This window comes from Phaenicophaeus curvirostris, chromosome 7 (assembly GCF_032191515.1).
Source record: "Phaenicophaeus curvirostris isolate KB17595 chromosome 7, BPBGC_Pcur_1.0, whole genome shotgun sequence".
Classification (NCBI taxonomy): Eukaryota; Metazoa; Chordata; class Aves; order Cuculiformes; family Cuculidae; genus Phaenicophaeus; species Phaenicophaeus curvirostris.
The window spans coordinates 13,524,967-13,539,268 of record NC_091398.1 but is presented as its reverse complement, the minus strand read 5'-3'; the positions used below and the strand labels follow the sequence as shown (position 1 = coordinate 13,539,268).

The 14,302-nt window shown below is 43.1% G+C and overlaps 1 protein-coding gene across 1 annotated transcript in view; it reads right to left on the bottom strand.

The window, feature by feature from the left end:
• Window positions 1-14,093, bottom strand: part of FAM117B (family with sequence similarity 117 member B) — a 30,150-nt gene extending 16,057 nt beyond the window's left edge. The window contains exons 1-4 of the mRNA XM_069860795.1: window positions 13,589-14,093; window positions 5,629-5,780; window positions 826-918; window positions 205-318 (exon numbers count right to left, since the gene is read on the bottom strand). Of these exons, the coding sequence (XP_069716896.1) occupies window positions 205-318; window positions 826-918; window positions 5,629-5,780; window positions 13,589-14,054 (825 nt within the window). The 5' untranslated portion in view covers window positions 14,055-14,093. The remainder of the gene's footprint in view (window positions 1-204; window positions 319-825; window positions 919-5,628; window positions 5,781-13,588) is intronic.
• Between the last annotated feature and the right edge of the window lie 209 nt (window positions 14,094-14,302).

The window sequence follows — 14,302 nt, the reverse complement described above, 5'->3', positions numbered from 1 at the left end:
ACCCAGACAAGTAACAAAGATCCACGACTCCATATACTTGAGAAAGTCAAAGAAAACTGATCTATTTCATAGCATTCACCTACAGCTACAACATAGTTAGCAGTACATGGAATTTCTAAGTTCCCTTTAAGAAAAATCACAACCTTGAAAGGAGTTAAAAATAGTATCAGCTACTCAATATGTCTAAGATGTGCACAGCCTTACCTGACTGTGGTTAATGGCTGCATGGTTACCATGAAATGGAGAATGTCTTTCTTTGTCACGATGATGCCTGCTGCTGTGTTTGCTTCTCTGCAGTTGTTGACGCAATTTTGCAATCTAATAAAGGAAAAACCTACATGAGATTTCACAAGATATATTCAGGTGTACACGTAGTTTCATCGATTTATTCCATCACACCTGAAGTTCTTTATTACTATAACATTCATAATTATTGCGAGCATTAAATTAGACTCGAGTCCTTGCGAACCTGTTAGCTATCTGTTCAGCTGAAGTCTAGAATACACCTCTAGAGGTTTAACGAAAGAACTTTAAATACAAAGTTTGAAAGTTGTTTTGTTACTGCTTTATTTCCTCCTTTGACGAAGAAAGTCACCTGCATTTGACACTCTTTCCCATACATTCAGATAAAACCCCCCAAACTTATGCATTATTACATGAAATCAACACAAAATGAACTGCTGTTTCTTATTTTTTTACCAAGCCCATGATCTGTATAACAAAACAATGCAGTGTAATATTCATGCCTTCCTCAAAATTCACAGTAACGCTGCATACCAGTAAAAAATTTAATCCAAATGTATCTTAAATAACACCATATCTGACCTCCTTGAGTTGATCGTTGCTTCCCCACGATGCTGAACGTTTGTGTGAGTTTTTCTTCTTTTCCAAGTATTCTTCAGCCCAGGCACTTTCTGTCTGCAGCAAAAAGATTACAGGATTAATTTAAAAAAACGTAATTCCTACTTTCTGGCAGAATATTTTGAGACAAATTAGAAGAGAGAACAGTTTTAAGATTTGCTAGATTCAGAACTGAGAGTGAAAAACAGTCACTGACTAAAAGCCTTTGTATGTATGAAAAAGTGGAGTGAAACTATATAATTAAAAAAACCCCGCAACAACATTCAGACCCATTCTAATACAAGGATGTGCTAATTTCTCTTCCAAATTGAGCATAAGGCAGTATTAACAGCCAGATGTACCACAAGCTGCTGTATTGCTCTGAAGAGCCAGTGTGACAGCGCTGAATTTGGTGGAGATGGTATATTTTATTTCCTGCACAGATGCTGACCTTGTTATTTCTGACACATTAGCACAGATGTAAACACTGTGAAAGCCTGCACTACTACAGCTTCAAAACAGCGTTCTTGCTCAGAAGAAGGAGAAAAAGGCAAGGAATATAAGCACCACTAGAGCCATTTCAAAGCAGGGAATTAATTTATTCATGCCTCAAGGGGATTCAGCTTCATAGTTGTCTTGGGCCAAGCAGAAAGCAACACAGATAATACTAAGCTGGTTTCACTAAACCAACAAAGTCTTTAATAGGAAACTTGCAAACATACTGAAATAAGGGGTCTGAGAAATCTGAAGCATCACTAAGATGAACTCTTTAAGATAGCAAAATGCACAGGCAAGGCTGTGGTAATACTGCATGCTTCACAGACAGCTTTATATTCCCACCTAACCACATCCAGAATGGCCTTCAAAAGCAGTGAATTGTAAAGGCTCCAAGAAGGACAACAACACTTATCAGGAACCTCCTATCAGTCAGAGGAAAATACACCTAATGAAGCAGGGGGAAGGATTTCTGGAAGCAGCTTACACACTGAAAGAAAGGAAGAATTTCTTTTATTTCACTGCTGCAACAGTGCAATTCTTGGCAGACAGCAGAGATCTACCCAACTTATCCTTAGAAGTCATTGACAACTCACTTTCTCCTACATCAGGAACCTAGATTGACTCAAAGTCTTCACACCTACAGCATGCAACAGTTGTTTTTACATTTGAGTCTAACAGCTTGCAAGCCACAAGCTGACCTTACTTACTTCCATCTCACATCCATCTGATCTACCGCATCTGTACTCAGAACACAAACTCACACGGCCTTTGATGATATGGCATTAATCCCCATCTTCCAGGGAAAACGGAGGTGTAACTCCAAATATACACGTTGCAACTCCCACTAGCTTCAGTTACAGATAGAACTTTCATATAAATAAAGCCTCTGCTATTGGTACTTTTCATCTTCATCATTCCAACTCAAAAAACTAGCTAGGGCAAATATGGATAATAAAGTTACCAGGCTGCCTTGAATTTCCTATTTCATGGCAAAACTAGAATCCACTACAATCTACTCTTCCAGAAAAGCACTCATCATCATCGTAGATTAGAATAATTGATAACTCCCATTCACAAGTATCAGTCTTTGTCTATAGTTAATTCTCAAATGTAAATCTAGAGTCTTATCCTATCCTCTAGCTCCTAGAACAATAAATTTTAGCCGCTAATTCTAACTTTCAAACTCAGCACAATCACTGCACTTGCCTACAAGAATCTAACTAGCACTCTGATAAGTCTTTCAATGTAAATTATATTCAAGACTTTGACTTAAGATGCAGGACTTATTTCATAAATTAATATCCAATTAATGTTAAAGGATTAAAACTTGCTTTGATACTTATTCTCAAAACAAAGTTAGAAATCTTTGTAGAGTAGGTATACGGTGTTAAATTACAGAAAACCTTTACATCAAGACAGACATGTAACACTATTTTAGCAACTTGCCTCCTACTCATCCCCCACAGTTTATTTACAATACTTACTTTCAAGAAACACAAACCCAATAACAAATAGACAAAGAGGGATTTCTATTTCTCTAGGTTCTTAAAGTACTGCTAGTCACTTATTTATTGCAGATAGTAGAATACTTAGTATTAGAGCAAAAACTTTGCAGCTGAAATGAATTACTCCTTAAGAATTAGAAACATAGAAAACAATTGCCTCATTTTAACTTGTATTTTGACACCACTGTATTTCAAACAACTACAGTCAATGCCAAACAGGTTTGATTCAAAGTAAAAAAGACATAAGATCACAAACTGTTGTTTTAGCAGCAGTTAAATACCTGCATATACAAATTCTAGCCAGACCCTAGGGCACTCAATAATACACTTATTCACCATCCAACAAGCATTCTGCATGTACATAAATCAGTCTGATCGTACAGACAGGTTTCATCAAAATCATCAGTCGAAGCAGGAGTCCAATAGACAGTGTCTCCATGACCAGGAATTCAACACAGTTCTCAGCTATGGCCTATGGGCATCTCTATAAAGGCTTGCAAGCCAAAGTGTCACCAAGTGCTGTCTCTTCCCAGGTCTGCTTCCTGAATGACTCTACTCCCTATGTCATTAACACACAAAAATCAAGATAACCTGCTCGCTCAACTTGAAAATATTTTACATCTTAATGGATTCAGTTCCTGTTCCCTAAATGCTTGAAATCTGAACACATCCATTTCACATCAGACTTTGTGAAATCTGAAACTACATACTGGAGACAGAGTATCTTTGTTAGTGAAACTTCATTCAAACACCATGTCTTCAGAAACACTAAACAATACGAATGGAGAGACTACACTATCTTGGGAAATAACTATCGTAAATCACATCTCGAACTTGTCCCTAGTTGAAATGTTTTCTTTCAAGCACACCAGAAAGATTAAAAGCAACGACATCTCAATGTCCTATCAACACAAGCTTTGGACTTGAGATGTCTATCAATCCAGAAGTTTCCACCGGTTTGATAAACAACAGATGATGCTATTTCACTCATCAATCACCACTAAATATACTCATTCTGCAGAAATATCAAATGCCCTTTACAGTATACCCATTAATCTTTGCAAATATGTTTCCCCTTATACATGAAAGCCCCTCTACCACAGCATATAGAAGTGCCAGAATTGGAAGAATAAGACAAGAAAAACATAAGCCAAAAAGAATGATATCTAATCTAGCTGGAAAACACACTGATTATAAAAGCCCAACCATGACTCATAAAACCAAAACTAAGCTGAACAAGATCAACTGAATATAGCAAATGCTTTGGCACTAGTACGGAAAGAGAGTTATTCTGAAAAAAGTATTATCCTAAGAAATCAAATATGAAAATAAATACCTATGGCACCCACACTTTAACAATGCCTTTTAACAGCTAAGCATGAACAGCAACTTCTTGTATATCATATGCCTTCCCTCATCCTCCTCCTCAATACAATTTGCTTAACCTTTTCACCCATCTTCTAACCATTTTACTGATTCATTTTCCCGCACAGAAAACTTGTTCCTCAGCTCTCCTTTCTTCACCAGTTTCTATTTCCACCTTACGCAGACAGGCATATTCCCCTACAAAACATCTCAGTTTTCTACTGATCTGCTCTTCAAACTGTGGTCCTTTCTGCAAAAGGTTGTGGAACTTGAGAAGGACATACAGAAACAATCAACGCTGCAGACAAGACCTGCTCAACACCCTACACCCTTTTTGGCAGCACAGGGAAACTTATATGCCACATTTTTGTTACTGCCATCCAACCTAAGCAGGGCATCAAGCAGGTCGCACACACTGTCAGCTTCCCTTCCAACTGCATTTTTCTTACATTCTTTGGAATTGGCAGAGAGTTGTTCTTGAAACCATGTTCCAGGAATAGGGAGGTAAAACCTGATATACCTAGCTCTTTCTTCACTCCACAAGTTAGAAAAATCCACTGCCAGACTGCATCTACAGGAGAAACAGAACACTGGGATATTCTATAAAGAAATCTATCTTGAATCATTTCTGCATACAGTAGGATATCATGTAACAACAATTACTTTAGGGGAATGATAAAACAAGTGTCCCGATGACTATCTAACTCTTGTAACACCAGTTTCATTAAATAGCTTGTTGGTTCTGTCTTTACAGGTGGCATAGAACTGAATCACTAAAAGCTCAAGAAATCTTGCCAAGTTGTTTAAATTTGGCAAATCAGGCAGTTTTAAAGTACTATCCAGCTGAGCAAAATCTGAACATCATTGATAGTTCAATGAGGCAGATTTTCAACGTACATAATACTTGCATGTACTTGCTGCATAGAGCCCAGGTGAACACTAAAGACCTTTTACAATCAGAGGATGAACACCCTCTATCATAGAAGTTTCTATCACAAAAAAAGGCTACAATAGCTTCTACACAGGCACTACAGAAGCCTTCCAATTCAATTTTAAGGCAGATATACATATAAGGAGTCCCTAAGCTCTTGTATGAATTTGACCTGAATAGTACTTAATGCCAGTGCAACCAGTGTACTGCACGCTAAGAACAATGAGGAAACACAGATGCGTGATACGTTGGTATTTCTGAGGCAAGAAGAAAGTGGAACTCTTAAGAGATACTGCATTCACAGCCTCTTCCTCAAGAAGGCAAATAATCCACATCCACAATAGGAAAGGTAGGATTGGTGCAATTTGAAAGTGAATAGGAACTCACAAGCAAGAAAGCTGAAGAACTGAATGTTTTCACAGGAAAAGCTTCTTGAATTTAAATCCTGTCTTCACATCTAAATACTCAAAAGACAAAAATCTGTCCTACCTGTGTGGCTTTGTCTCTCATAGATGGAGCAGCTTGTCCATGATTATCACGAGGCCACTGTCCAGCAAGATATGGAGCAGCAAGCATATCCAATGAGGAAGTCCGTCGAGAAGTACTGGAAGGGCTTGAAGAAGGCGGTCTTGATTTGTCAGCTAGAATAAAAACATTTGGTTAGAAAGAAAGCAAGACAGAGAGCTTAATTATTTGGTCTACAAGAAATTATATCAAATCAGAACTACTATGTTATTAAGTATACAACAAGGTATTGCAATATAGGAATTCAGTTTGCTTTTCCAGGCTCTATTCAGTTTTAAGCAATGAAATGTTTTTATGGTTTCCTTAAAAACAACCTTATGTCACAAATGTTGATCTGGTACCCACACACCAGCATTTATTCCATCAAAGGTACAATAGTCATTGGATTCTTAAATGACGAAAGGCTTGGAAGAAATAAATAGCTAAGTTCCCTCATATATAAAGGCTAAAAAATGAAATCTGTGCTGAACTTTGTGTAATGCCAAGTTTAGAGTTGATACCACTAGCTCTTTAGCCTTCACCCACTTTCATTCAAGGGACACTACAAACTGACATGTTTCACCAGCCACCCAGGATACAGTGGCAGAGTTATGTCTAATGCTTAGATCCAGAAGACAACTTTGATAAGGTATTGATTTACATTTTACAAAATAATCAAGGCATCTCCTTCCTTTACATTCACATTTGCCCACAACTACTCCTTCTGCATACCTCATTTTTAGCATTTATATTGCTATCACTTTTCAGAACAATTCAGACACTAACAGGAACCCTTACTGAAAAAGGTAAACATAACAAGCACAGGAAGTAATGTGAGAAGGAAGAAGATGCCTAAACACAAAAATTTGCATCTATCCCATACATCAATGACATCTTCATGTGAAATTGCAGTAAAAGACTATGCTGCAAGCTAATAAGTCATACTTGGATACACGGTCTAGTGGCAGACTTAGCAGGGCTGAATTGATGCTTCAGCTTGATGATCTTAAAGGCCTTTCCCAACTCAAATCATTCTGTGATTGTGTAAGTGTAAACACTGAAGAAAGGTTCCTCAAAATAGTAATTGAGGTTTGTTAAATTAGAGACTGATACGCAGGAAAGACCCCGAGTTTAGATATACACATATGCCCCTACATTGATTGTTACCAGCTATTCTAGATGTAAAATGCATTTCCAGAGATCACAATGCCGTAAGCTCATTATCAATTCATTTACTGCCCACAGAATTATACCTAAAAGAATTGTATTTATTACAGACAATTAATACACAAAGGGCTAAACCAAACAGCTAGAACACAGCATACAAAGACACAGAGATCAACTGTAAGCCTTACAAGGACACTGGAAAAACTCAGTCATACGTCCTTCCTGATTGCGCCTTAGGATGAGCTCTGCACTAAAAGGATAAATAACATAGCAATTTGTGTTCTACACAAACTCATTTGTGGGCAAAAAGTTGTGCTCAACTACTGTCCGACTGCTAGTTGGAAAATAGAAACACCACCAATCAGAACTCCAGAACTCAATTTCTAAAACATTTCTACCTACTAAAGATACATAAATATTAATAAAATCCATTAGGTATAGATTTCAGTGGTGTGGACATCTCAGTCTTGCAGAACACTAGTCTTCCAAATGCAACCCTAGTGACATTCAATATTGAACATGCTCATGCATTAGAAATGTACACATTAAAAACATGTAAAATATTTCAATTAAACTATAAGGACATAATTACTAGCACTATCATCAGGCACATTCACATAAAGCAGTTCAGAAATCTCATATGGTTTAATGTTTCTACAGCATCAATAATGATAACCTTATCCCTGAGCTCACAGCAAATCTACTCGCAGGGAGCAGTGACAAAGCTCAATTTTGGAGTTACCATGCACTTAAGACCCTTGTATTCAGAAATTCTGACTACTATTATCACCACAGAAAACATTGAGGGGTTTGTTTGTATTAGACAATGTTGAAATGATACCTTCTGTCTGTACCATGGGAAAACATGGCATGCTAATGCCACTCCATAAAAATTACGCTTGCCTCCAAAGTTACATCAAATGTATTTCACAGAATCACTAGGTTGGAAAAGACCCACTGGATCACTGAGTCCAACCATTCCTATCAACCACTAAACCATGCCCCTCAGCACCTCGTCCACCCATGCCTTAAACACTTCCAGGGAAGGTGACTCAACCACCTCCCTGGGCAGCCTCTGCCAGTGCCCAATGACCTCTGCTGTGAAAAATGTTTTTTTGATGTCCAGCCTGAACCTCCCCTGGAGGAGCTTGAGGCCATTCCCTCTTGTCCTGTCCCCTGTCACTTGGAAGAAGAGGCCAGCTCCCTCCTCTCTACAACCTCCTTTCAGGTAGTTATAGAGAGCAATGAGGTCTCCCCTCAGCCTCCTCTTCTCAAGGCTAAACAACCCCAGTTCCCTCAGCCACTCCTCGTAAGACTTGTTCTCCAGCCCCCTCACCAGCTTCATCGCTCATCTCTGGACTCACTCCAGAGCCTCAACATCCTTCTTGTGGTGAAAGGGCCAGAACTGAACCCAGGATTCGAGGTGCGGTCTCACCAGTGCCAAGTACAGAGGTAGAATAACCTCCCTGGACCTGCTGGCCACGCCATTTCTGATACAAGCCAAGTTGCCATTGGCCTTCTTGGCCACTGCTGGCTCATGTTCAGTCAGCTGTCAATCAACATCCCCTGGTCCTTCTCCTCCTGGCAAAACTATTTGGTTCAGAAATAGCTGCCACACTCTCCCTATTTATTTTTCTTCCAAGTTCTTTTTCTTCCTGTTCAAGCAGCTTCTCTCATTTTACCAGGGCGAAACAGAAAGGATGTGGACAAAAAAATTAAAAATCAGGAAGTATATGTAGTCAGTCACATCAACTGTAAAGCCACTGCAGCAGACAGCTTCAAAACAAAAGTAGTAGAAATTACCCTCTCTCCTCCTCCACAAAATGAATATTTTGCTGGGCAAACAGAGAGAAGGAAAACTGAAGAGCCTGCTTATTATTTAAGTTCAAGGGAAGCTACTCATTTCAAGGAACAAAGCCTGTAAAGTACCCTCGTTTCCTCCGAGGTAAAAATTCCTTCAATGAATTCTATTTTCAAATTACTTTTATTTAGATGGGACAAGGGTGTTTGGATACATCTTTACTTAACATTCCATCTTCACAACATACCTTAATACAAATTGCCAAAGCATACTACACAACTCTTGCCATTTCAAAACATCTCAATGGGAACACACACAATGTTTTCATTGCGCTCTCCACTACAATACTTGAAGCCAGCGTTCAGCTGCTATTATTCCTTGATGTGACCTACATAACAAGAGATCTGCCTCCACAGAGATAACAGTTACAACAGCTGTGGCTGATGAAAAACAATGGAGCTGTTTCATCAAATAGACACTTCTTAAATATTAGATCTCTTTTAATTGGCCTGATTATCTCTTTAAACCAGTATTTGTGATAAATATCAACCCTCTTATTCATCCACCACTACTCCAAATCTATTTAGAAACAAACTTTCTGCAATCTGGCTTCAAACAAAATAAAATAATAGAACAAAACAAACAGACATGAACAATACAAATCAAAGTCCATAATGTGAGAAAATAATAAACAAGTTACCATGTTTTCACACATCAATGCAGTACAACTGGCTGAATGAAGTTGCTACAGGTAAAGCAGCATCACACACATCTATCGCAATCATGAAGTCGGGCTCCTCCAAAAGCCATTTACGCTAAGGCAGTCTAACAATGTGACTGAAGAGCAAAATGGAACAAATGCTTACCAATAACCGAAAGGTGAAAGAGCGCTGACTTGGGGAGAGTTGTTGAAAGTATTCAACAGGCTCAGACAGTAATAAGAACAGACACACAGCACAACTGTGGATATTCCCTTTGGAAGACAACCTTAGATATTTTCTTTACATAAATGTAAAAGAACAACTACTCCCACTTTTGTTTCCAGTAATTCAAAACCATGTCCTGGTAGGAGAATGACTGAACTAATATTGTTTTACAAAAGCAAACCTCAGAAAGCCCAAGATTTTCCAGTTACTTAGTTCTAGTGAATGGAAACATTTTTAATTCAAGTAACTCCCCTGTACTGTTGGCCATAAGAAACCCAAAACATGATGCTGCAAAAGTGAATTTACCTTTTTACGCCTATTATTTAACAGCTTAGGTAAGCAAAATGGTACACAAAGCCTTCGGGACCTTCCTATCCTACAGCAGCATCTTTTGTAACTACTGCAAAACCTTGGTAATTACTGTTGACAAGTCAGTAGCTAATATTGTATCACTCACTCGGTTTTTAAAATGAATAAATTCTCCTGTGTCATTTAAGAATGCAATGAAGCTCCATTCCTTCTCCCTACCCCAAAGAGGGTTTCGCATCTGAACTCAAGATCTTCCCATATGCTTTGATAACAACTTTCACAATCTCCTTTCACACAAATAGGCTTTAATTCTACTCTTTCACTTACCATTCTAAATAATGCAAGAACAATATAGTTACAAATAAAACTAACCGAATTTTACTCCTTAATTTTCAGAGCAAGTTTAAATATTCGGTCCAATACAGTCAATTGGAATAGACATAAAATCCAGTATATAGTAATGTCTCACAACCTCAAGGCACCTGAAAAGGTCAGTAAATAACTGCTATGGCTCTGTCTTGACCTTCCTGCTTACACAGCCTGATGCACTGTAATGGTTTTGAGCATAAAAATGGTGTTTTGCATAAAAATAACACTAAAAGTAAAGGTAAAGCATACACATTTCTCTGCCTCATTTTGCAACAGTCTACTAGTAGGTCAGAACAACTTCCACTGACAGGGGTGGTTTGCAGACAGGTATGTGAAAACTGAACTGCAGCTGGAGATCGCCAGACAGACCTCACAGTGCAAAAATGAGGTCACACCAGTAATGGGAAGGATGGAGAACTTCAACATGGAAGTAGAAGCTGAAGTTTGTGTAATCAGTGCTAAAAGGCTGCAGGGAGGACAAGTAAAATATCAAAAATGAGTAGTAAGAAGACCTAGGTTCTTGGCCACGTTTAGGAGGGAAGTGGCAAGCATAGAAATTTAGAAATTGTGCCACGGAATCTTCAGTTTGTAATTATCCCCTAACCAACAGAAAATTAAATTTAAGTATTTCAAACACTTAGTTGCAATTCAGTTCAGAAAACAGCAACAAAAAAAAACCCCACCTGAAAAAAAACTCAAACCCAAAAAACCCAGAAGAAGCTATTAATTCAGATGTGTAAATGCACAATTTCAGGTTCTCAAGTGTGAAGCAAGTTGATAAAAGCTATGTTCAAAACCATGCAACTGCTCTTCTGTTTTCACATGTCTTGGAAAAACCTAGTGGAGTTATTTTACAACAAAGGGATCAAATGACTTGTTTCTTTCTATAGACTAATTCCTAGACCCAGTAAAAAAGTTTGCATGGTTTCAGCAGATGACTACGCAATTATCTGAAGGCAGTGTGATTTCTCCACCCCAAGTGGTCTGATGCAAAGCGCCTTTACAAAAAGCTTTTGAATCTGGATCTTAAGGCAAGCTACCCTCTTCCTCATTCTCCACGCCAGGAGATGGCATCTAGAGCAGGAGTTTCTATAAAGTTCACAGGAAGAAGATGGGATTTTGTGATGTGTATAAAGTCTTCCAGATTACTTATTAACAAGAATATCAAACAAAGAATATGCACGTTCCTTAATCCAAAGCCTCAGAATATAACCTTAAACAAAATACATGACTGTTATCTGTAAAGCTGAAAATCTAATGCAGAACCTAAACATCTTTGTGGCACTGCTCTCTCACAGTGCAGACAAGCCGGCATATGGTAATCTTGAGGAGGTAAGTCTGAATAAAACACACACAAAAAAAAACCCAAACCAAAACCAAGTTATTCAGATCTTAGCTTAAGTACTGTATCAACTGATTATGACTGTTGCATTTGGCAGCGTCACTCCTCAAGAACAAAGAAAAAAAACCCGAGGACCCCAACATGGTTTTCCAGTTATAATCATTATTTTAGAAAAAGAAGAAAGCAACATTAGAGGCAGTAGAAGAATTAAAAGGAATCACGTAGGTCCTAGATTTCAGCATATAAGCTTCTGCATGCCAGTCAGCTTTATTGTGCAGATTACTACACACAGTTCACGATTTTGAGCAAACTTTTATCCCAAGAAGGACTTACATATGTAAGGCTCTATCCTCAGCCATGTCACATATTACTTAAATTTCAGCGTTATCACTACATTTTAATTATTCAAACACATTAAAAAGCAGTGTGGTGCATTATGAATGCTATTGTCACAGTATTCTCTATCTTTGTTGCAGCGTAAGCTTGTCACCACTCAAGTTCATGCAACCTTCTGCAGGGTTCACCTTGAAAGTATCTACTACAAGAAACCGAACGCATTTCCCCTCAGTCTACGTGCAATGCCTACAGCACTAGCTAATTTACCAAGCACAAGTGTACAGACACCACTTGGATTAAAACCACGTACGTGGTTTTAATCCAAGTGGTGTCTGCACACTTGTGACTAATGGGAAGGGAAGATGCTCACTTGTGATGCATGGGAAGGGAAGATGTGAAGGCTTCGCAGCAGCCCCTAAATGCTACAGTCACCCAAAGCTTGTACCAAGTGCTTTAAGTGCACCTCCTACGGCGATGACTCGCTCTCCCCAGGAAGCCTTGGGCAGCACTCGCACACGTACTACAGGAGTGGCTACAATTCCCCACGTGGCACGCCGGGCTTTCTCTGTCCCTCTCCTAAGAGCCAGGAAGCAACGGAGCACAACAAAAGCACCGAGCCCTCCAACACGCCCGCCGCCGGGTGCCAGGGGCGGCTGAACGCGGCACAAGCCCGGACACGGGCCCGGCCCGGCCTCCCCCCACCACATGGGGCCCTGGGGCCTGTCCCGGCTGCTCACTGCACCCCCACCCCGAACACCCCTGTCACCCCACTATGTGTCCTCCTGTCCCCCTGCCCCAAGCGTCCCTGGAGCCGCTGCGTGTCGTCGTTTCCCCCCAAGCACCCCTCTGTGTGTGTCCCAAACGCCCCTGGGGACACTACGCATGCCCCCCACGTGGCTGCTATGTGTGTTCCCCCACCCCAAGTCCGCGTGGCCCCTCTCTGTTGTGTCCCCCTCAGCACCCCTGTGGCCGCTGTGTCCTCATCCCCGTCGCTCCCCGCAAGCACCCCTGTGACCCCTATGTATGTCCCCCCGCCCCCCTGTGTCGTACCTCTCCGTTGTAGCGACAGTGTGGCCACTTTGTCCCCCGTCCCCTCCCAAGCACCCCTGTAACCAGTATGCGTCCTCACCCCCGTCGTCCCCCTTCCCGAGCACCCCTGTGACCCTCCCCCCGCCACCTCTGTGTGGCCTACCCACCCCATGCAACCCGGTGGCCACTAAGCATCTCCTCCCTACCAGCACTCACATGGCCACTGTCACCCCCCCACCCCGTCCCCTCAAGCACCCCTACAGCCACTATGCATCGCCCTGCCCCCGCGCTCCCAGCACTCATATGGCTGCTGCCCCTCAAGCCTCTCTGTATCTTCCCCCCCACGCCCCTCTATACTTGTCTCCCTTCCCCTAAGCTCCCGTGTCTCCCCCTCAAGCCTCCCTTTACTTGCCTCCCCATCCAACCCCCGCCACCTGCCCCCTCAAGCCCCTCTTTACTCGCCCCCCCTTCAAGCCCTCTTTGCCTGCCTGACCCCCTCAACCCCCCCTTTACCTGCCCCCTCCTCACTCCAAACCCCCCTTTGCGTGCCCCCCCCTCACTCCAAACCCCCCTTTGCGTGCTCCCCCTCACTCCAATCACCTCTTTGCCTGCACACCCCCCCCCCCCGCCCCCAGCCCCCTTTACCCACACCCCCGCGGCGCTCACCTCTGCAGCCGGGGGAGCCGGGGCTCTTTCTCTCGGGGGAGGCCCTGCCCTGCTCGGGCGCGGGCCGGGGGCCGCGGGCCCTGCCGTCGGGCTGCGGGGAGGCGCAGGGCGAGAGGTGGCGGTGCCGGGCCGGGGGGGGGCTGCTCCCGGCCGGCGTCTGCGTGGCCGCGGCGGGGCCGGCGCCGCCTCGCGGGGCGCGCGCGGGGCTGGCGCTGCGGGAGGCGCGGGGGACCCCTCCGGGGCCGCCCCGCGTGGGGCTGCCGTGCGGCGGCTGCGGCTTCAGCTGGAACGGCACCGTGGCCCGCATGGGCTGCGGCCGCCCGCTCGCACCCCCCGCCGCCGCCGCCGCCACCGCGGCCGCCGCGCCGCCGCCCGCCGCCGCAGCGCCGCCGCCCGCCGGCGACGCGCCCGGGATCGGGGACCCTCCGCCGCCGCCGCCGCCTCGCCTCACGCGCTGGTGCGACATCGTCCCCCGCGAGACAGACGGGAGGCGCCTCCGGCGGCCCCGCGCTGCCGTCCAGCCTGCGCGCGCCTCGCCCACAATAGCGCCCGGGCGCGCCGCCCCATTGGCCGCGCCGCGCCCCCTCGCGGCCGGCAGCCCATTGGCCCGGCCCAGGCCCCTGCGCGCTCCCATTGGCCGAGCCGCGACCCCTCCGCGTGTGCCCATTGGCCGAGCCGCGCCGCGCCGCGCCCCCTCCGGCCCGCGCGCCACGC